The sequence below is a fragment of the Cyprinus carpio genome, chromosome A3 (assembly GCF_018340385.1).
Source record: "Cyprinus carpio isolate SPL01 chromosome A3, ASM1834038v1, whole genome shotgun sequence".
Classification (NCBI taxonomy): Eukaryota; Metazoa; Chordata; class Actinopteri; order Cypriniformes; family Cyprinidae; genus Cyprinus; species Cyprinus carpio.
The window spans coordinates 29,024,130-29,048,375 of NC_056574.1; the positions used below are offsets into that span (position 1 = coordinate 29,024,130).

Genomic DNA, 24,246 nt, shown 5'->3' on the forward strand with positions numbered 1-24,246 from the left:
CATCCAAATGCTGATTTATGCTGAAGGCTAGTGTTCAGGAAGGTCCCGGTCTTGTCTATATATAAATGATGTGGAAAGAGATGCATGGAAAGGTGAAAGTCAAAGTCAGAACAGGGATAAATTCACCTGAACTGTAACTTGCATCAGTGGTACTTAATTTTAGCTCTGATATAAAAAAATTCATCCTTTCACATGCCATAAGAATTATTTGGATATAAATCCATTTCTTGAGGAAAAATTTAACACTGCAAGTTAAAACAGATACTTTTGTGTACTGGTCAACAGCCTATGGACAGCATTCAAAAAATATTTTAAAGTCTAGTTTAAAACATGTCAAATTTATTAATGTAATATTTGCATTCATCTTGATTTCACATGAATTTGAAAAAAAAAATTCAAGAAAAGTTTCAGTTTGGTGTAAAAAATAACGTTTTCCTTAAACTGTAAAGGGTAAAACAGGAATCTCAACACACATACTAATACATCTTAATCATCATTTCCAAAATGTTTTGTATTTAATTTTTTTTCCCAAAGTAAATTTGTCTTTCTGTCCTTTTTTTTAGGATAGTTGCACCACACACCTCATTACAAAAAACATTTATTAGACTAAACTAAAAATGTCAAAGATATTATGACAAACTAAATTAGATGAATTGTAATTGAGAAATTAAAAATGTGCTGACTACAAAAAGCATTTAAAACAATCATGGTTTCTTTTTAATGACACTTAAAAATAAAACTGATAATGCAATGTAACCCACTCAAGATAAAAGTATAAATGTAAACATAAACATTAGATGTGGATCAATCCAGAACTTTGACTGGACCTTAAAACCTTAACAAGAATGTGTTGATTGTAGAATCATTCAGACAATTCTAATCTGACATGATATATGTTCATAAATTAGCACCACGTATCAATGCAAAATCGAGGACAGGATCTGTGAGGTTAGACAAAATATCTCAAAATGATCTAGAAGAATGTATTATTTATAGGTAGATTAAACACTGTGTGTGAAGATGCCTGGGCGCATCCGTCCTGCTCGTCGTTCGTGGAAGCGAGGCGGATTGGGCAGAGGAGAAAGAGAGAGAGAGAGAAGACTGAATGGGTATATTGAAACTAGACACTGATGTAGTTTAATGCCAGCTGCCCCGGAAGCATCCAAACTCATCGCCCGTGAAAGAGAGAGAGAGAAATAGAAAGAAATGCAAGTAACTACAGCAATGTCCAAGCAATGCACGGTTTGGGAAAAAAAGGAAATATGAGTGAATCAACTATAAAGTCCAATAGAGAACTGCAGCATGGCATTGCTCCATCACCATAACATTATAAGGAGACCTGATAACCTACACAAAGCTGTAGCACTCTGGAACCTCTAGAGGGCGCAGCAGCAAACTTCTGATGCAATGCATGCGTTTAGGTTCAAGAAGGAAAATGGGTGCCAGGGGTCATGTGGGAGGCGCAACCCTTTTCTGGTGACTGAGAGCAGAAACCCTAAAGACCTCTGAACTCCGAAAGGTTGACGCCCACCGGTTGACAAGCAGAGAAAATGGCGCCGTTTGCCCGCTTTCAACCTCCCTTCATGCAAATGGCGGGCAAAACAGCCAATCAGGGAACAAAGAATCCTGCAAGGGTGTTTCACGCCACAAAGATCAGCAATGCGAGCATGTCTAGGCCAAATGAAACCAATTGAAATCATACATGGTCCAATCTTAAAAATGGCCGTGCAGATTCAGAGGCCTTGAAGCACTTATAAGAGTATGTACTTTATTTTTCGTTGGCTTCCAAGATTATGCACAAATCAGGAGAAATGCAACATGACTTCATGTGTGTTTTAAGTAAATTATGACCAGGAAAGCACCAAAAGGTACTACAAATGTTAACAAAAGGCAAAGGCCATACAAACACGATGGGTGAGACCACCAATCTGTTCGCTCTCCCACTGATCAATCACCTCGTTCCCAAACCCATCCCCCAACCTGACGCTTCCACATCCCACCCACGTTCAGCCGCAACAGAGATTTTCAGCCCCACCCCCACTGCTAAAAAAACAACCCTTCTTGTTTGGCACCTTTGAACCCGTTTAAACCGATCATGTCACGTCCCACCAAGTCTTTCGCCACTTTGATTGGTCAACGGCGTGGAAATGAAAGATTCAGAAGAAAGAGGTGAGAAGGACTGACATCGTTTTTGGTCTCTTTTTTTTTTGTTTGGAGATGAAAACAGGCTTAAACTTTGCGTTACTCAATTTACCTGATGTGCAGCAGGCCTTGCGTCCAGCCATAGCAGTGTATGATGGGACACCAACCACAGACCCAAATCTGTTAACATGCTCACGTTCTCCAGAAAGAGTTGCATGGGATTTCAATGTATTTTATGGTGCGGCAAATAAAATCTATGTTTAGATTTGGCTTTAGTTAAAATGGGAATCTCAACACACACTGAATCATAGCAAGTTCAATCACACAGCACTAAAAAGACAATAAAAATGCTCATAAAGACCAAATAACAAGAACAGAAGAGAGTGAAAAAAAAGGAGATTCACCCCCTACAAGGGTCAAAGGTGAGGACTCTATAGGCAAGCAAACAGCATTAGGGGGAGGGTGTGTGTATTTTAGGGTGAGGGTTGGTATGTGGTATTGTCCAGCAGGAGCAATACGGGTCAGCAGCACATTACTGAAGTTTACCCCATCTTGAACTAGTGAATGTGAAAAAAACAAACAAACAGTAAAGATATGACTATATGCCCTGAGATAAGATTTACCACAGACTATAACAGGAGTTTGAAATGTGCTTTTAAAATAATAATAATAATAATAGTAGATATAAATTATAATCATAAAATAATCCATAAAGCTCAATCTTTTAGTAAAGAGAAACATCCTAGCTTGAGCGTCTTGCAAAACCCTTCTCCACATACATCACATGACCCCCCCCCCCCAAAAAAAAAACCCTTATGTCTCGACACAGTTAAGCACATTCAGTTCCTCCACACACCACGCAGACGTACTTAAACACAATCACGTTTACTTTGCTGATTAAATGAGGGCATACCATTAACTACCAATCAAACCAGTGGGATCAGTAAGAATTTGTTATTTTTATTTTTTTAATTAATACTTTTATTAAGGATGCATTAAATCACAGTTTCCACAAAAATAAGAAAGAGCATTAAGAGCAGACAATTAGCATATTAGAATGGTTTCTGAAGGATCATGCACCGTAAAAATTAATGCAATTTTAACTGTAAAATATTGTAGAAATACTATGGGGGAAAAAACTTGTTAATAGGTTATACTACATACACAGGGAAAACTGTTAAAGATCTAACTGGACATTTCATGTATTTTTTTTACAGTAAAATATTGTTAAATTACAGATTTTAGAAGTAAAAAAGGCAAATCAAATAATAATTTACAGTGAATGTAAACTGATATTCCCATAATTCCCTGTGTGACACTTCACATTTATAAGTATTTTGTTTAAATAATTTTGTTTCTTTTTGTTTTTGTTATCAGATATGCACATTTTGGTTTTATGTTACAGCTTCTGTTTAATGTATGTTTATTGTAAATAACAGTTTTATACTGTAACATTTACATGTTGTTTTGTAAATGTGTTTACACTTTAATTGTAATTTTTTTAACCTTATTGTATTTTTACAGAATTATTCTGGCAACCAGTTTTTTTTTAACACTGTGTGACTGCAGACTTGAGTAATGACTTCTGAAAACTCAGCTTTGCTAAGAAAGGAATTACATTTTAAAATATCTTTAAAAAGAATAGTTTTTTAAACATGTTTCACAATATTAACGTTTCACTGTATTTTTTTTTAGAAAATAAATGCAGCCTTGTTAAGCACAAGAGACTTTTTCCAAAAACATACACACTCTTGAATGAATATTGCATGTATTCAAATCAGCATTTATTGTAATATTTGTATTAGATTTTAATGTATTTTAGATATTTTAATTTAAATAAATGTTAAGATATATAATCTAAAAAAAATCTACACACAAAAATAATTTAATAATCATTTAATAAATGTGATTTAATAACTATTGATAAAGTAAAATGAGTTACGCTGTCCTTTTTTTTAGGTTACTCTATAACTAGTTATAGAGACAGCTATAGCCAGGTAAATCCACACACACACACACACACACACACACACACACACACACACACACACACACACACACACACACACACAAACAAAGCAGGTGCACCACCAGCACCTTTGCTAAATATCAGCAAGACCTCCAGCACATCCAGATGTATGATGGGCTTGGAGGAACCAGCAGGGCTCTCTTAATCATATAGACATATTCCATATCTTATAATCACAAACACACTCTAAAACACTGGCATATCAAAAACACAAACTCTCATGCACTAGTATATACATTGTCTGCTGCCTATATAGCTTCCATGCTAGTTTTCTAGTTTGTCTTGCATGATAAAATATAAATATTTAAGCATTAATTATAACAGAAATGACAGTGGTATCTAAAACTCCTTTGAAAGTATTATGAAAATTCTCAAACAATAAGCAAAACTGATACTCCCATGCTCATTCAAGACAGACTCACAATCTAAACATTCAAACAAACAACCCCACAGTGCAGGGAACAAATGTGTCACACCGACATTCAACAGACAGACAGACTCCTACACCATCAGCACTACACAGGTGCACGGCAACGTACGTCTGTACGAAACACGCTAAAATCCACCAAACCACGTCAGATGAGCACAATCCTCCCAAAATAGAAGAAAAGACACAAATCTGGAAGACAAATAAGTGTTGTCGAGGATAATAAACGTGCTTCCCAAAACATCGCTCTCCGTTTAGTCTCAATGGATACACTGTATTAAAAAAGTGAACTGTGTCTGTTCTACAAGCTTTAACATGCACTCATCTTAAATGCTTTAGACACTGGGACTCCTTTTTTGTCAACTGTAAATATGGGATTTATTTATTTATTTATTGTTTAGAGTAACACTTGTTGGAGAAAAGAGCCAGAAGAAATACAGGGAGCTACAATATTTTAAAGAACACTAGTCAGAGGAGGTTAATGTGATTTGTAGTTCACACTACCGTACATTTAGCTCAGTGTCTTTATTTCAAATGGCAAGCAGTGGCATTAAACTACGGGACTTAAAACTGTGATCTTACACTAATTAACCATTCAAGGCCCACCGTGAGAGAGGTCCAACAGGAAACGGAGTACACAGGAAGTCAAAAATCACCCCTTAGAAGTCACAACCCTCATCGAGCAACTTCCTGTCTTGCCATTTCCACCTCAGCCAATCAGAGGTGAAGTTGATTTAAAAATGGGGGAAGGGCAGATAAACAGAAAGAGAGAGAATATGCCAGTAAGAAAAGAGTATTCACTTGTATTCATGCATCTCACACACACATGTATCACTGCTTTACGTCTTTATTTCTAGTATGGGCTGGAGTGTATCTCTTTGCAAAGCAGCTGATTACGGATCCCTGAATTACAAGACTACAAAATATACAATTAAAATAAAGCGTCCAATTTTTTTGGAGCTACATAACAAGTGTAGGATAATATGTACACATGTAATATACATTGCTAATCAATAAATCAACCAAATTTTTCTCATAATTTGTCCATATATCCAAGTAGCAAATATTCAACTTGTACTTGTCCATAATTCAATTGCATTTGGGCATCAGAGGGATCTGAAATGAAATTGCGTCCGGCATGCTTTCTAAAACATTTAGGAGAGGCTACAAGTCCTCCAAATGAAGCACACGTAACTCATCATGCAACTGCTCATGCAGGTTATGGAGACAGGTTAACCAGTGTTGCAATTTGAAGAATTTATTTTAAAAATTTCTCCAAAAAGAACTTTATTAAATATAAAAGCAAAAATCCAAAGGACTTGTGAAACCTATAATTTGGGCTAAAAAACTATTGGTTTGAACACTACTACTATTAAGTTTAAAATGTATATATTATATGCTGAAACAGCTAGCGTGGTCCACATAATCACACTGCGCTGATTTTATATTATCCCAGCTATATTTTTTTGTATGGTAAACTTTCCTCAAAAAAAATCAAATAAACGAATAAATAAACCACATTTTTGATGTTTTAATCATCTTCAAAGTGTTTTTTTTTTTTTAATATACTCAAATACAAATGCAAGATAAAGGAACATATAAAAATACATCCAAAAATATGTTTCTTTAATAGAAAACAACTAGCAAAAAGGGAAGCAGACTCTGATTACTGCACACCGCAAAGTTTATATTTATAGCTTTGCAGAAATATTTCACTCCAAGAAGAGTTTGCTAGACATCATACCTGAAGAAAAAAAAAAAACACAGATGTGTCATTTTAACTAGGCTACTAGAAAAGCCATTCTTTCAATGATCAGCTCTTATTTTATAATATTTTATTATTGTATTAATAAATCACATTTAAAAATCCAAATCTAATCAGTCTCCCAAAAACACAAAATACTATTCAATACCACTCAAGTCAGTCATGAAGTGTATACATGTATATATACAGCCCAAACTGAAATTATGCAAAGCTAAACCACCTTTTTAACATGACGCACTGTGACAGTGGTAGGCAGACGAAAGACACGAAACAGAACTTCAGTCAGTAAACTGCCAGCGGAGCTTCATTACAGCAAGGCCTCTGCAGCCAACGCTGAAAATGGCGGGGAAGTGTGGGAGGGGAAGGGGCGGATCCTAAGTGCCACACACCTCCCTTTCCCGCTCTTTACGTAACTACAAGTCCACGGAGGGACGTTGTAAGCTGCTTAAGGTCTAGATGGACGTGGAGGTTCCTCAAGTCAATGAAAACATGCTCGTGATGAAGTGAAGGAGTTCAGCTTGGTGGCCGAGCAGAAAGCTATAGATGCAGGGTGGCACTGGAGATACCCTCTCGCCTGGGGGACTAGACGTGGTGCTTCCAGCCGCTGAATGGAACAGCAAGGGTTAAGCCATAAATCAAAGCAGTGTAGAGAGTAGCAGCAATGGTGAGACAACTTCACCAGAAATAACAGACGTCCCATCCCCCCCTTTTCCTGCTTTCTTCTCACTCTCTGTTTCTCGTTCCCTCTTTCTACACTCCTCCCTGTGGAGCTTTCTGCTCTGCATTACCTGATAGGCCTTCCCTCCCCCTCACCGCTCCACTTTTTTTCCCCTTGCCCTATTCCTCTGAGAGGTGAAAGGTCACTCCCCAAGCTTAGCAATCATCACATGCTGATGCAACCCGTAACATACCAGAAGAAGGGAGCGAGGGGCAATAAATTGCTTACTGCCGGCCCCAGCAATACAGTCGTATAACAATGAAACCAATAAAAATAAATCTCCCGCCTCTAAGAGGTGCCTCTTGCCATTGAAGACTGGTACTGGCCAATAGCATGGCAGTAGTGGACAATGTCTGCATTAAACAGTCAAATCTGGGACTTGAGTTACTGATCGTTTTTGTATTTTCATTTGAAATGTTCAAGTCCTGAAAAAAATAATGTGATCTGAAAGTTTTTTTAGACTTTAAAATCATGAAATTGTGAGCAGGAAAAAGTGCAATAATGCATTCAACTACAAATGCATCATTATAAACAGATTCATTCATAAATACACACACACACACATTCATATACGTGTGTGTGTGTGTGTGTGTGTGTGTGTCTAATGTATCTCTTGACATTCAAGCATTCGAATGTAACAAAAGAGACAAATTGTATTTTCTCATAGACTGCTATAGAGCAGTGACAGTAAATTTTTTATGCTACTGGCAGAAAAAAAAATCAGAGTAAATATTTCATAGTCCATGCAATAGTGACTGTAAAGTGACCAGTGACTGAAAGTGTCTTTCTAAAATGGATTCGACAAACACAAAGATTTGAGGGGGGCAAATCTTCTAAACAGCTGCAAGGATGTAAGCCAGATGTTTTGCAATTAGATATATTAAAACAAATCAAAATTATATGAATATAATTGAACCAATAAACTCCAAAAGATGGATGAAGTGAGAAAGACAACAAGGAACTGCTTTCATTACAAGCTACATCACAAGATTATGTCATTCTTCACATAAAGTAACAACACACACACTGATTTGAGAGAGATTGATGAACAGATAAACAGTATAATACTTTTGTAAAGTTTAGTCTGAAGTTTAGGTTTCTCAAATGAAATTAAAAAAAAAAAATCACAGTTTATGTGGCATGTTTTACAAAGTTCTTACATATTTATTTATTTGCCTGCATTGTGTCTATTGGAGTATTATGATTTTTGCCTAAATTCTGTTCCATCACAAAGCAGCATAGAATTGCAATAAAAAGTGTTTAATTAGTAAAGAATGCCCTCGTTGTCATAAGCAAAAAGCATTTGAATGCTAGATGAAAACAATTAAAATCTGCTAAAAATACATAAATTACAAGACCAACATTTAATCTTCACATTTTCTTTCTACAAATGATCTTGATATACCAAACTCTTTAGCTATGCTTTTAAATCTATTCAATCCAAATTTAGAATCATTAGGCAAATAAACCACTGCAAGCAATTCCAAATTATTTAAAAATGTTTTAAGAGTTTAGAACTAAAATCATCTGTGACTTGCATGGGCCCGGCAGCATGGGGAAACTACTCTGCTTTCGGCTACAAATTTTTTAGCATGTCAAAGTGTGCAGGGAGCGACATGCTCAGCTGAGGAATGCAAACGGCCTCTGAAACGGCAGCCGGTGGGGGTGAAGCGAAGAGAACCTGAGGTCCTTTCCTGCACATTATCATGTGAAACACCCCTCCCTCTCATCCGTCATCTTCTCTTTCTCTCTTTCTCCCTTGGCCATTTGATTTGACTGAGACAGAGAGCCATGGGGAATGGAGAGAGAGAGAGAGAAAGACAGAGAGAGATTTCATGTTATCGACAAAGAGTTTTGTCTGCAAGTAGTTCTCAACCTTGCATCTCAACCTTTGACCCCAATGTGGACGGGGAACGCTTTGGCCGGGACTTTAAAAAGAGCCGTAGGGCAGGGCAGGGGACTGGGGTTACTAGCACACAATTGAACTTTTCAAAGAGGCTGCAGATTATGCAGAGGTATGGCGGCTCTGTTAAAAAGGGGGAAGGGATTGCAGGACATAAAACAGCAAATATTAAAATCTTTATTAAAATTGTGGTGAACTGCAAAAAGTGAAGACAGCCAGGTAAGTAAAGAGGCTTGCTGAAAATGGGGCTGTCTGAATCATAATTCATCAGCAATAACAGAAGGAATTGTCTAAATGTTTTATAAGAAGAGAAAACTAACATAATTGTAGCAACTAATCTCTTCTCGGCTTGTAAGATATTTACGTAAACAGTGCGCAGCCTATCTAGTCTATTCGCGAAAAGCAGCTCAAGCACGAGCGCGCTTGCGTCTTTCTAAAAATTCCATATGCAGCCTATAGGCATTTCCCCCTCGGGTGGGGTGGGGTTGGTGGGTTTGGTGGGTGGTATGTGAGAAACAACTGTAGAGAGCAACAGCTCAAGGATGCATATAGTTTGCAAAGGCGATATGCCCTTAGTTTGGGTCAAAGTTCACACTTCGCTCTGCTGTGCCCTACTCAGCGTGGAGAAGATGGAAGCGCGCGCCTCCATTTTGTGACTCAGGAGCAGAACACGGGACAGCATGACTGACTAGAGTGAACAGACATAAAGTGAGCTCAACGCGCCCAAGTACATTTGCATTGGGATTCATTCACACACAAAGTTGTTTTACAAAGAGCACGTACACGGTTTAAGAATGAAGCTAACTGACGAGCATCATAACAGGCTGTAATGAATGAGGACTTTCTAAGCTAATTATAAATTACCCTGACATTACGGTGTTGAATGTTGAATAACATTTTATGAGTTTTTAATAAATCTGCAAAATTATTCCGCCCTCTCCCCCGTCTCGTATGCTCGCCATTTCATGAAAGCCGAGTGTAGGCTACAGGAAGAAATGAAATGGCAGGTTGCACTTCAAAACACACTTGTTCAGCTTCAAAAGTTTAGAATCACCTATGAGCTGCCTTTGAATAATACACATGCGCACGATTTAATCAGATAATCACTATGTGTTAATTGAATATTTTTTTTTTTGTGAAGTTTCTCTGTCTCACGCGCGGTTTCATTTACTGGCGCACTAGCAGTGGAGGAAAAAATAAATAAACTTGGTCTTTATTTGAATTGCACATATTTAGTTTACACTTTAAAGTACTAAAAATATCAAATTAAAAAATGTGTGTGTGTGTATATATATAATATATATATTAGCCTAATATATATAATTCTTAATGTTTTACATTGCCCATGAAAAAAAAAAAAAACTCTGAAAAAAAAAAACTGTTTTATTTTGGTTGATACCACGTATTTTGCATGAGAAGCGCATTAAAAAGGAAAGACCATACGCAATTTAACAGTTAGCTTTACCAGAGGGCTTAAAAATTATATATATATATATATATATATATATATATATATATATATATATATATATATATATATATATATATAAAGAAAAAGAAAAAAAAAAGATGCTGTGACAAAAAAAACTTATCCGTAAAAGTTAATCAAATAGGTCTATATAGTGACTCATGAAGCACGCAAAAAAAATATGGGCACTAAAACACTAAAATTCACATACCCGCCATTTATTTCGGCAGCGTCTTTTGTTGTGTGGTTAAGCTTTTAACTATTTTATTTTCTAATACCATTATATCCGATGCGAACAGGTACTCGCGGATGTTTAGGTGAAGCAAACTTGCAGTTTGATTATCTCAGTCACAGCTCAACATAGCCAGCCGGAAAATGTGTGTTAACATATAGGCCTGCATACATCTCACCCATGTGGGCCGGCGTACGTTCAGCCATCTTCCAGTGACAACGCCCAATTACCACATCTCAGTCACGTGAGCAGGCGCAGAATGTGCTAGAAAACTATAGGTAACGTATAGGAGCCGAATAAGCGTCCATATCAGCACAGGGCGAAATGTGGCATGTCGTAAGGCTGCTATTGCAAAACAAAGGACGTGCATGTGAAAACTGCGTTAGCCTACATATGACCTTAAAAACTATCATGAAACGGCTAGCTCTTTGATACATGATGGCCTCAAAAAAATTACTATTTTATTTGATGGCTTCAAACTCTAATACCATTCTACTCTTTTAAACTATAGTTGCCCATTATGTACTATTGTTGCACTGTATAGTGTCCGTTGTTATTTAGAAATCAACGTGCATAATAATTACAGTACTGTATTCCGCATTACACTCCATTTACCAGCGCCTTTATTTGAGCCACATCTTACTAATGATGTCGAATGTGAGGATTTGCCTTTAGAGCACTGCGCAAACGCTGGCGAGCTGATCCTCGCGCTTCTCTGGATCACTCCCCTTTACGCACGCCGCGCTCCGGCTGCAGCTTCTCGCAGGCAGTTGGGGGGAGACCTGCCTTCATTCATAAAGTCACCGGGCTACTCGAGAGTACTACAGCGCCGTGAAAGAGGCGTGCGCACAGTCGCTGTACCGCCCACCCCCGAGGAACGGAGGGGGTTGGTAGAGAAGTGGAGATCTGCGCTGTGACGAGGAAATGGGGGTGTGGAACGGAACAGAAACTGTCTCGTGCAGAACCGAGCATCCACGCTGTAAGTGTCACAGTGCAGTGGACCTGACTCAGCACGGTTTAATAACGATTTGGTCACAATTCGCACTGCTTCCAGTGCTGTCCTCTTTAAGAGCACAGCTCAAAGCGTATGGATTTGCCGTGTTCTACCATAAAGATGAGAAAATTAATAGTTTTCCATCGTGTTCTGGCAATAAAAAGCCTGGGAATAATTTCGAATAAATTATTTCGTTCCAGTCTGAACTGATCATGAATACTAGATTCAACACGATTGTAAATAATCTGTTCTTACATAGCCTACTCAAAGTTGCAATCTATATCATAAGATTGTTGGGGAAAGTCACATTTTAAACACAAAGCCTCATTGAAGTGCATGGTCTACATGTGTAAAACACTGCAAATGTGGATGAACATGCCCTGTGTATGGACAACTCTGATATTATCTTCTACATACATTTTAGTCTATATTTTGCAAGGCCTGCTCATTTTCGACCCACATAAAGCATAGTTTACATTTTTTTTACTCAAATAAGTAATCTATTTCGTAAAAGGATTGTTTAAGCCAGTTAAACATCAATAATAACAGTATTGTCACATTTCTAGAAGTTTGCCTTGTTCCCACATTTGAAGTGTATTATATAAATTAATGAAAAATTGGCAAGTTTTTGAGGCCATCATATATCAAATAAATTGCTCCTTTTTTGGCTAAAACTGAATCTTTGCATGCACAAACTAAAAATATAAATAAATAAAAAAAAATTCCCACTTTCTATCTTAATAAACTGAAGAAACAAATTATTCTATCAATTACTATAAAGGCCTACCTACTGTTTGCAAATTTAAAGTAACTAGATTCAAAGTCTCTAGCTTTCTTAATCTGAACTAAACAAAAATTAAAGAGAAAAATAATATCATATTAAGACAAACAGGGTGTTTCTTTTATGGCAGTTATTTGACTATTAAATTCAAATTGCTACTTTTTCATCTTATACATGTTTCATCAGACTTTGAATTATCAAAATGTTCTAATTTACATAATCTCTTACATAGTCCAACAAATTAAATCTTTTCATTCCCAAAATATTGTTCATATTTAATTAATTGCATTGTTTGAAACAAAACTTTAAAATGGAGCAAGTACACTTCACAAGATTTGCTTTTCATTTAAGTACATTTCAACAGATTTGTTAAATTAAAACACAAATAATTAGACATCAAACTTGAGCAAAATCAAATTTATTAAATATATTACAGTCAAAAATGTTGTCTAACAGTTCTTGCTAATGCAGTTTATATACATAAATATAAAAAAATCCAGTTTTCTCTCTGAATACTTCCTTTCTCAGTATTTTTAAACAGACAATATTATAAGTTTCAAGCAGTTTAAAAAAAATACTACCATTTAAAAGTATAAACAAGGTTTCAAAACAATATTAATAAAAAGTAACAATTTTTCACTAAATTACTTTGTAAATGTTTAATAAATGTATTCCTTATTTTTCAAAACACATTGTCATCCTTCTGAAATTTAACTAAATCTAGCAAATGTGTCTTGAACCCATAGAGTCAATCTTTCAAAGCCAGTTTCTTTTTTGTTCCAAATGAAGGACCTTGTTCCTCACCAAGTGTGACGTCACGCCCTGATGAAAGTAAAGCTCTGCTACATGAAAGCATCTGCTGACAACACTCTCCTCTTACCTCTCTTCATGATCTCTCCTCTCTTTTCTTTCTTCCATGTATTTAAAAATAATGACAATTAGAAATTGCAGTTTGTTTTTTTGTGTTTTCCTTGGAGGGGAAATATTCTTTAGTCTATCCAAAAGGGTTAAAAAAAAAAACTGCTCAGTAGTCCAAAGAACAGCCTCATGAAAAAAAAAACATAAAATTATACAGTCCAAACTCCAAACAAAAAGTTTTTATAAGAAACTAAGTCCAAACAAGAAGCTACACTAACAAATTCAAAACATGAACAATTTGTTCCCTGATTACTTAAAACTACTGTATTAAAACAGTATTAGATAATTTAAAAAAAAAAAAGGAGAAACAAACAAAAACAGCATTGTTTAAATCAACTCTCTCTATCTGCCTGTATAAACAGCATAGCATACCATCAAATCTTCCACAAACGAGACAAAGCAGGAGACTTCTTTACAATTTGAAATCAATTCTTGGTCAGCTCTATTTCACATCAACCTCTGTACTAAGTTATAACAATATCTGAATTAACTGTTTGATTGCACAGAAATTATCAGGAGCATAATGTCCACTGAAATGTTTCTCTGAATACCATCACATTAAACTGCATGCAATCTAAAAATATAATGGGTAGTCATATTATACACACACAAATACATATATACACACACATATAATATATATATATATATATATATATATATATATATATATATATATATATATATATATATATATATATATATATTAGGGCTGTCAAATGATTTATCACGAATAATCACATCCAAAATAAAAGTTTTGTTTACATAATATGTGTATACTGTGTATATTTATTATGTATATATAAATACACACACATGCATGTATATATTTAAGAAGAATATGTTATATATAATATAAAATATAAGAATATAAATATATAAATGTATATACACATGTAAATATTTTCTAAATATATAATTTATGTGTGTGTATTTATATATACATAATAAATATACCCTGTACACATACATATATTATGTAAACAAAACTTTTATTGATTATCATGATTAATCATTTGACAGCCCTAATATATATATATATATATATATATATATATATATATATATATATATATATATATATATATATATATATATATATATATATATATATATATATACATACACACACACACACACACACATATATATGTGTGTGTGTGTACACATGGCAGCTCTGTTCTGCCTGAGAAGGCCTACTCTCTATACCCTGCAAGAGGAAGGTATGACTCCATGTATGTCTTAGGGGGGTGTTGCCAGCCCCTCCCCCTTTCTGTGCTTTTAAAATGCTTGTGTGTGTGTAAAGGGAGGATAGCATGACCATACTAGCCTGTTATGAGGCCATGTGATCTAGAGGCTCCATTTTAAGTGATTTGGACTGGTAAGGAGGGAATTGCAATGTGGAAGAAGAGAGGAGGGGGAGGAAGAGGGATACCGAGAGAAAACAGCATAAAAAGAGAAGAACAGTGTTGACTGATCTCTATGGCCTCATGAAGGGGAATGGGGTAAAGACGTGAACCAGCCGTGTAGGTTCTCTGTCACTTTCATGCTTCTACACCTATGATCAATTTTCATGGTGAACAGCAAAATTAGGCAATTAAACAACTGCAAACTTCTGTTTTTGTTCATTTATATTGACAACTGAATTCTAGCTCTCATACTGCTAAAAGGACTTAAAGAGCTCATCGGATCCAAAATTCACTTTTGTTTTGTTGTTTGAACATAAAGGTATGTTGGAAGTGTAAAAATCCATCCTATAATTATAAAAATTCACCCATAGTTTTTTTTAAATCCCTTTTTTAAAATCCCCTTTCTCAAATCAGGCTGCTCTGAGAATCCTGTCAGAATGTCGTAGTTCTGCACAGGCCCCTCCCACGATAGTTGATTGACAAGGGTGTCTTACCTTAGACCCGCCCTGAGTGAGCTGACCATCATCGTGTCGACTCCGGTGCAGGGGAAGACAAGAGCATCTCCGATTAAGTGACTGAGGTGTTTTGTTGTTGAATGTAATAATGAAAATAGCAGTCATCATTTACTCCTGACATCTGAGCCGCTGAAGATGCAGAGGATTAACGTTACTTTCGTTTTGAAGGGAATGTGCTGATCCCCGATCTGCCTAAATGTGCCTATGTTCGCGCGAATCATTCGTGCTCGAGCTTCCTCTACAGAAGTAGTGCGTATAAGGGGTTTTTATGAATCTTTGCAAATGGCCTTTCCTAATATGTGCTAGTTAGCAAGTTTCACGGCTAAAGTAAACAGTACTGCTCCTCCCCCAACAGAAGAGAGGGGCGGGGTCAGCAGAGCTAATTAGCATTTAAAGCAACATGGACTAGAATGGCTTGTTAAAAACAGCTAATTTTGAGTGTTTTTTACACTACCATTGAGAAATTATAACCGAAGTATGTTATCGACTTCTCATTAAGACCCTAAAGAATCATATCAACTTATATCCAACAGGCATCCGATGACCCCTTTAACAAAAAAAAAAAAAAAAAAAAGTGGACAAATTAATTTTGATGGAAAGTAACTCTTCCTCAGCTCATGAAGGAACACAGATTGAACATTATGAACTGTGCAAATGACAAATAAAATAAAAACAAAACTACTAAACTAATCTTAATGCAAACAAACATTAAAATACTGATCTGTCTTTTTTCCATACTATGTCGTACATACAAGTATAATGATTTATCAGAAAATAAAAAACTATTCTATCCATCGGTTGATGTTGGCTGGATTTTGACATGAGCATTGAATGCAACTGCAGGGTTTAAGTGGACTAAACAACTGGAAAAGTTCAGCATGCCTCACCAGAGAGAAGTCTGACGTTTCTCTGGAAAACCCAGTTATGATATTTTAATTCAACACTGCAGATAATTTTTTAAAAATTATTATTATTTTTTTTTTTTTTTAATGAAACATATGCATGGATGAATCATTCACAATATGATTAATAACAGAGTTAAAATAAATGGCAAATTTGCATTTAATCGTGACTTTGGTCTGAAAAGCTATCAATGGCAGGTCAGCATCCAGTTAATAATTTGCTGGCACACAGCTCTCTAAAACATACATTACATACATGGATACATTATATAAATGCATACATTATTTATAGATACTCTACAAAGACAGAGGGGAGATGGTCACTAAAGAGAAAAAAAGTTACATCTTCCATGTTCTAATATGTGGTGTAACGTTCTTGTGATGATTAATAAAGCAGTAATGTGATTCTGTAGGCCTTGACTCATATCCTCATTTTTAAATTTTCCGGGATTTTTCTCCTTTTGAATTATTAATGTAACGGAGAGAGAAAGAGCTTTCAAACAATTCTCCATTTGTTACACTGCAATGTACAAAAACAAATGGAACCTAATAGGACATTAATTTAGTTTCTAATTATTTGTAGGTGCAAGGAACAATTATGTGCTCAATCAATTCACTAAGAGTGTAGCTATTAATAGGAGCATGTATGATTTTTTTTTTTTTTTTGGAAGATAACACCAAAACTGTCTGAGGCAACTGAAATCATTAGGAGCCATATAAAAATGTCCCAAGCCTAGTTTTCGCCATCCTATGATGGGGGCCAGGTTTCTTCTATTATAACCCAATTCCACAAATGCTACAGTAAATGTTTGGCCATGTATGAATCAGGAAATGTTCAGGAAAACAGGCTTTGAGTGACCTGTATACCTTAATATAATCGCAAAAGCAAGTAGGTATGAACGAGTCAATAAAGAGAGATGGCAAACAAATGACAAAAAGAATGTGATTTAAAGACATTTCTTGAACACGCTGTTAAACTAGAACTAACACTTAGAAATAGAATAAGAAAAAGCACACAAAGGTCAAAACCAACAAATAGCTAGCCAGTATCTTTTAGCTACTTCATTTCAGTTTGAAAACTACTCATTCAAATATATAAGAGGGTAAATATAAAATATTGTCTAAATATATCAAGAAGTAGAATAATAAACATTTTAATTGCTTTGCTTGTTGTGCATGAGTTTGCGTCACCCAAGCAGGATCAGGAGCACAAATAGTGCAGGAATTTAAGCCAGCAGCATTTTTAACACATACATCCTGCGGATGAACAATGTGCAAAATAGCTTCATTATTTACAGTGCAACAAAACCAATTTGGAACACACTCATTTATTTCACTCCTAAACAAGCAGAGCATACATTTAAATATGCAATGAGAACTTGAATGAATAGTAATCAGTTCAAGTCGCTTGTGTCAACATTCTGTCCACATCATATGTACTATGACCCAGGCATTCAATACATGTTCACTGGCCCATCTGGGGAAAATAGGAGAAAGAAAAATGTAAAGAATTTTAGGTTCAAGGGGCACCCCCCCGTCCACCAGTGTTTATGATGGCGAAGCCTTCAGAACGTTCTGTTCACCAGAGAAATAAAGAGTCACTGGTGGGGGGGGGTTGGTTGGGGCAAACAGGGGGCCCATACTTTAGAGGGGTAAACCACCATGAACTTTTTTTCCCCTTGGGAAACACCCCTAGTCTCACAACTCTCCCACACACACACACTAAAAAACAAAAACACATGCAGACCTAGACTGTCACACTGCACTGCTTTTTAAAGGAAAAACCCACAATGCTATCTGAACATTCAAATGAAAACAAAAAGTTAGGTTAAAAAAATTACGCTTGAGAATTTCCAAGTAATTCTTATTAATTCTGTCCAAGAAGCAAAAACAGCACCATTTTTGTCTAAAGTTTTAGACAGATTAAACACAATGTGAACGAACTACAGAAGTCAAATTTATTCAATGTTTACAATTTAAATATTTAAATATTCTAAATCTGTTCCAAAATTGAATCATTTTATATTTTAGATATGAAACAGAATCAGGCAAGACCCTGAAACCCGTCCCACAGCAACTTGGGCAGCCATGCTGCAAAATGGCGCCAACCAATGATTCGAACTTCAAGCCAAGTCCCATCCACCTGTTCACGCTGTCTTGTGACAGCAAGCCTCTGCGGTTAATATATTCATCTTTGAGAGAGGATTTCTGATGCCTCATGTCACAAATGTTATCAATGGACAAGGAGAGAAAGAATGTTCTTATTCTCCATTACTAGTTCTTTGACCACAGAATGAACCACAATCAGCTCTTATCAACTCTGTTCATCCAAACCCGCTCTCAACGCACATCAAAAAAGCTTATTAGAAGACATAACTCAAACATACAAACACTCCCTTTTATCATGTATTGTAGCCTATTTACACAAAATCAGCTCCTTTTTGTGTAAAAGCCTTTGGGGGAGTGAACGTGACTGTGGTACCGAATGCTAGTGCAAAGCTGAGGTAAAGGACTTCGATCCATTAAAAAAAAAAAAAAAAAAGCCCAGATGGTTCAAAATAGGGAAAGGGGGAGAGAAGAGGACAACATTGGTGAGGGGTTAAAATGGGAGGGGTGCTCTTAAAGGCACAACGCACACTTAACTTTTACATTTTCAGCATGTCTACGTGCTATGAGCATTTTTCCCTTTGTCCCTGGTTCTCAATCGCTCTTATATTCCCTGTTCAACACAACGGTCGTTTTGAGAGAATCGCTCTCCGTAACAGCAGAAAAAGGGAAGCCCACAAGGAAGTGCTGCCGTGCATTCCCTCCTCAATCCCCACCCCCTCCTCTCCTCTTCTCCTCTTATCTCCTCTCTTCTTTCCTCCTCTCCTCCCTCTTCCTGCTCAGGCAAGCCCTGCGAGTAGGACGTCATATGACCGAACTGACAAGACTGCCTGCCTGCACGTTCTGTAACCCTGCAAATGTGGGAATCAATCAAAAAGGCATGTCTCATAGCAGAAGGAAAGACGGCCTATGCAGAGGGACAAAGAGAGGAAAAGAGCAAAAGAAAGAGGCAGACAGAGCAAAAGTGCAAGCCAGGAAGAGAAAAGGGAAAAAACTGCATGCAAGCAAGCACGCTGCTGGGAGAGGGACAGGGAGAGAGAGAAAGCGAGGAAGAATGAGAACAAGGTTGCCTCGCGTGCAGCACCATCAACGGCTTCTGAGAAACTGCACACAGGTGTTCCTGGCCCCCGATTGGTCGCACCTCCTTCTTCGTAAAACCCCTCCCCCTGCCTTCTGTAGTACTACAATCACAAGCGGAGATGGAGAGAAAAGGACAGCGAGAAAAGGAGGGAGGGAGCCAGCGAGAAAACGAGAGGGAGAGAGAGGACAGAGCAGGCAAGTGTAGCTTAAGACGGCCTGAGCATGCAATCGTTTATTTACCCGGCGAAACACCGCGATTCCATTCAAAGCCAAAGCTTTCTTTTTCTCCCCTTTTCTCTCTGATTCCACTTTGCAAATGCCTGGTGAGACATAGTTTCTTTAAATGCACAAATTCTTACTTACGAGTCACTGCTGTTATTTACACTCTGCTGTAAGCCTGTAGGTTTTTCCTTCAGTCAAAGCAACCAAAGCATTTGTTAGATATTGGGTGTATTACTCCGTATAAAAAAACAAACACATAAAACAGGCTATTTACAGCACTCACTAATTGCAAGACAACAGACAATCCATTTATTGTTGTTCTTTAAAAGGATATTTTGCTCTAATTTAATCACAATGGATTTGACAGCAAACATGGGCCATGGTAAATGAGCTTACTCTCTAGCTTACTCCAAAACTGAGCACTTGAAAGAAAAATCAAGACTGAACGGTCATAATACAGAATATCATGAGAGAGAGAAAAAAAACAACAGGGAGAAACTTCCAACATTACACACACACACACACCACAACACGTCTTCCCCTTCAATATTTATCAATAAACATGAACACAGTTGGTATTCTACACTTTTCACCCCTCCTCCCCCACCACCCCGTAATACTCACGAATACACACTTACAATCAGATGAGCAGCTACATTATTTTAAACACCCGTTTTGGAAATAAATTTTTTCGCAGTCATTCTAGTTCACATTTGCCAAAGTATTTATTCATCGTAATTTTTATAAGTATATCTAAAATAAATATTTCTGCTGCAGCTCTACACCAACGACTTGCACCATACTGGCCTCTTGCACTACTTCGCTACTGCATTGTTCAGTTCACAAAGAATTTGCCAGCACTGCCACAGTCTGTCAGTATACATCCCTGTTGTGTTACAATGAGAATTTTTTAAGAGCAACAAAAACCATGCTGCTTGCTGGACCTTGATAGGTGCTTACAAGAGGAAGGGAGCACGCAGAGTAGCATCTGGAAGAAGGGGGAAGGGCCATTGTTACACTTGTAACACCCGGTATTGTCATAAAGGTGTGGCTCTTCCCCTTGTCTCTAAATCGCTCCTGCCGAAGAACTTCAAAAGTGGCCCATAAAGCCATTGCAAATGGCCCCGTCACACCAATGCAACATTACATAAAGCAGGGAGAAACTCAAGGCGTGAGACATGGAGCCGCCCACACAGCTCTATGCACAAAACATTATGGCTCACTCACTACACCCTCTATGGTCTTCACTGTATTCTTTGCACACATGTAACTTCAGTTTTACCAACAACTACTTTGCATGCATATTACTTTAAACAACTGAATAAAAATGCTCTTGATATCAGCTACTGGTGGCTTTCGTGTTTTGACAAGTTTATTTATTTGTTTATTTTCAACAATAAGAAGTCTTCAACAAAATACATTTCTAATCTTACTTATGAGCATTACATAAGACAGACCCCACATCACCAAACGCAAGGAGTGTGCACAATAGTAAAGGAGCTGCTCTGACCCTCCACTCCACCCCAAATCTTGTTACTCATCCTACAATCCACACTTCTCCAAACCAACAAATGAACCTTGAAAATTGAAAACGTGTCTATGCACAAATTATGCAAAAAAAATATATATATATATATACACACACATTTAAATTCCTGAGTAACAATTCAAGCAGCACATAAGCATACAACAAAACAAAGGGTCAAATCAAAATATATGCTGACCTGGGGGGTGTACGCTGCTTTTTAAAGTCCCGCACCTCAGAGGCCAGCCCCACAAAGACGTTTATCAAAATGGCGACGAGTAACAGTTCCACTCTAATTAACATTTCTAATGCATTTTCCACAACTCTGGTTGTGTTTTGTGTGGGCGCACGTGCGTTCTGGTTACTTGGATTTTTCAAATCAAAAGAACCACACAGCGTTTCACCAGAGCAGACTATATGAATTCTAAAATTATCATAAGCACACACAGAGAGAAAAAAAATCCCTTAAGTATAAACATAAATGGCAAAATATGTGAGTTTAAGAGCAAAAGGTATTTTTAGCTAAAATACCTCACCTAACAATAATATTCAAGATTAGTTCGCGGATTAGTAAACTGTTTATATGGCGCTATCAAATGAATTTGTAGCGAAATATGCATTTTGCACCCATGCACGTTAATGAAAATGGAGCCTTCGACAGAGGGATACATTGTACGCCATTTTCTCAATTGCTGACGTTAGTTACTCTTCACACTGATGGCGACCACGTGTCATACTACCAGTGTAACGGTGGCCTCCCAACACTAATCACAACGTATGCCATTCAGATCTATTTAAAACATGCATCTGTTACAAAATAATTAAGAATGATTTTATGAGAAGTCCGCTTTATCAGTACAGACATTTGGAGACGCGTAATGCTTCTGCATCACAAATATGCAAACATCCAAAAACAGGTATATCACAGGTAGAGCGTAATATCAAATATGCAAACATCCAAAAACAGGTATATCACAGGTAGAGCGTAATAATCAAATATGCAAACATCCAAAGACAGGTATATCACAGGTAGAGCGTAATATCAAATATGCAAAGCATACGTTTTCTCACAACAACCCTGTCAACAGATTTATGTCTAAAGCGCGTAAAGCTGGGGAACACGAATAAAGCGCTGGTTCAACGGTTTAGAAAGCGGTCCATCAAAATAACGTGCCTGCCACAGAATTATCCAAACATACATGAGCAGCATAACCTCACATATTAACTGCAAATTATTTATTTATATTCTTCAGCACATATAATCGTTTCACCATAAAGATTCTCCACAGGATGCAACGTTTTTAAACACTATACCATCGAGTTACACGCCAGGTTAACAGGTGTAGCTCGGATGGTTGCAGAAAAAAATGCATTTAGGGTGTAAAGAGGTAAGAAACAGCGTTGAGTTGGGTGGGGACGAAGGGGGAGACCTTTTTGTTCCACATAAACAGTCTTCTGCGCGCCATGCAAACTCCCCAGAACACAAATAAATACATTTCTGAAGGCCATTTTAATTTTAAACAGCAAAAGTTACAACTTGATATTCACATTTACTCACAGCCAACGGGGAAACGATCATTCAGGCAACTAATCTTTCAAACTGTACAGTTTAAGGAACATAGCCATGTATATGGGGCTATGCTTTGTTTCTCCTGCGCTGACCTGAAGCGGCGTTCCCTACAAATGCTACCCTTTAAATATCCGTAACAAAAGTACGAACTACGATGGTGTTCCAAAGTAATAGCAGCTTTTAAAACCACAGCGGGCTAGAAAACTAAATCTGTGTTGCATGAATTGTTTAAACGAATCAAGCACCGAGGCCTAGGCCTTGCAGTAGGCCAAGGCCTAATCAACAGGGAACAAGTGATTGAAATGACACGGAGACCAGCATTGTTTTACGTTTGACAAATACGCACGCATATGCCTAACGTATGAGATGAGTGCTATACAGCGCCGTAGTAACTATGAATGTAACAGCACGTGGTGTAATGCTACGAGCATATGCCACTTGAATATCCTAGCACTATAAGATCCGTCACGTGAAGAGAAACAAAGAATATTCGTACATACAGAGAGCTAGACTGTTAAAAAGTAACAACAACTTGAGAGTTACAACCAAACAGATCCACCATTTAAGCACACAGCGAAGTACTGGTTACACTGTACACATATTTGTACAGCCACCACCACATATATACATTCAGCTTTTATATATATATATATATATATATATATATATATATATATATATATATATATATATACAGCAAGCTAACAATTGTTGAACGATTCAAGAGAAAGCAAATACCTCTGCTTCTTAGGGACAGAATGTTCGACCTCAATTCGTTTGCCGTGAAGTTCCACTTTACCTGGAAAAAGGAAAGAAATTATTTTTTTTTCTCTTGACCACCAGTTTACTTAAATGGGCCTAATAATCCAAGTCAACTTTAAAAACTAAAACATAATAAATGTGTGCCTCAAATGTATTTCTATGTAGCTATGCTTCGTTATACTACTTCCCTGTGTGAAGACATGTTATTTTTACTGTTTAACTTGCATTGCAAAGGGCCCGAACGAGCTTTTTAGGGTGTTGGGGGTCGCTTGGGTAGGTGTTAAAAAAGTAATTAAACTAAAAATAATAATAAAATTAGTTGGCACAGGTCAAAATGACAAAATTCTTAGGACGCTTTCGAGGTTCAGGGCTACACAAGCTGGCGTCAACTGTATGACAGAATCCATATGTGTAGGGTATTATTTGTTGTTCGTGTGTACTTGAGACCTCAGAGGCATATAGCGATGAAAAAGATTAATAATCTTGACCGTGCATGACTTCATGTGGTGCATAGGTTTAACTGGATCTTTATCGGCATGGCGACCTTAGTGCTATATAGAGCACACGTCACATGCTACATAGCCTATGTGTGGAGAACCGAGAAGAGACTTTGTGGTCAGTGGGACAGATGCAGTGAAACGGCTTTAAGTCTGCATATAAGAATGCCACATGGTCGGATATATTAAAGGCAAGAAGGTTTCCCTCAGTATTGTGCCTGTTAACTCAATAGGGGCTCCACGAAACATGTTTCATTTTAGCTCCACTGGCCTATTAGCCA

At 37.0% G+C, this 24,246-nt stretch overlaps 1 protein-coding gene across 2 annotated transcripts in view; it reads right to left on the reverse strand.

The window, feature by feature from the left end:
* Positions 1-24,246, reverse strand: part of LOC109080595 (insulin-like growth factor 2 mRNA-binding protein 1) — a 38,421-nt gene that overhangs the window by 13,049 nt on the left and 1,126 nt on the right. For both annotated transcript variants that reach the window (XM_042728300.1, XM_042728291.1), the window contains exon 2: positions 23,445-23,505. In XM_042728300.1, the coding sequence (XP_042584234.1) occupies positions 23,445-23,505 (61 nt within the window). The remainder of the gene's footprint in view (positions 1-23,444; positions 23,506-24,246) is intronic.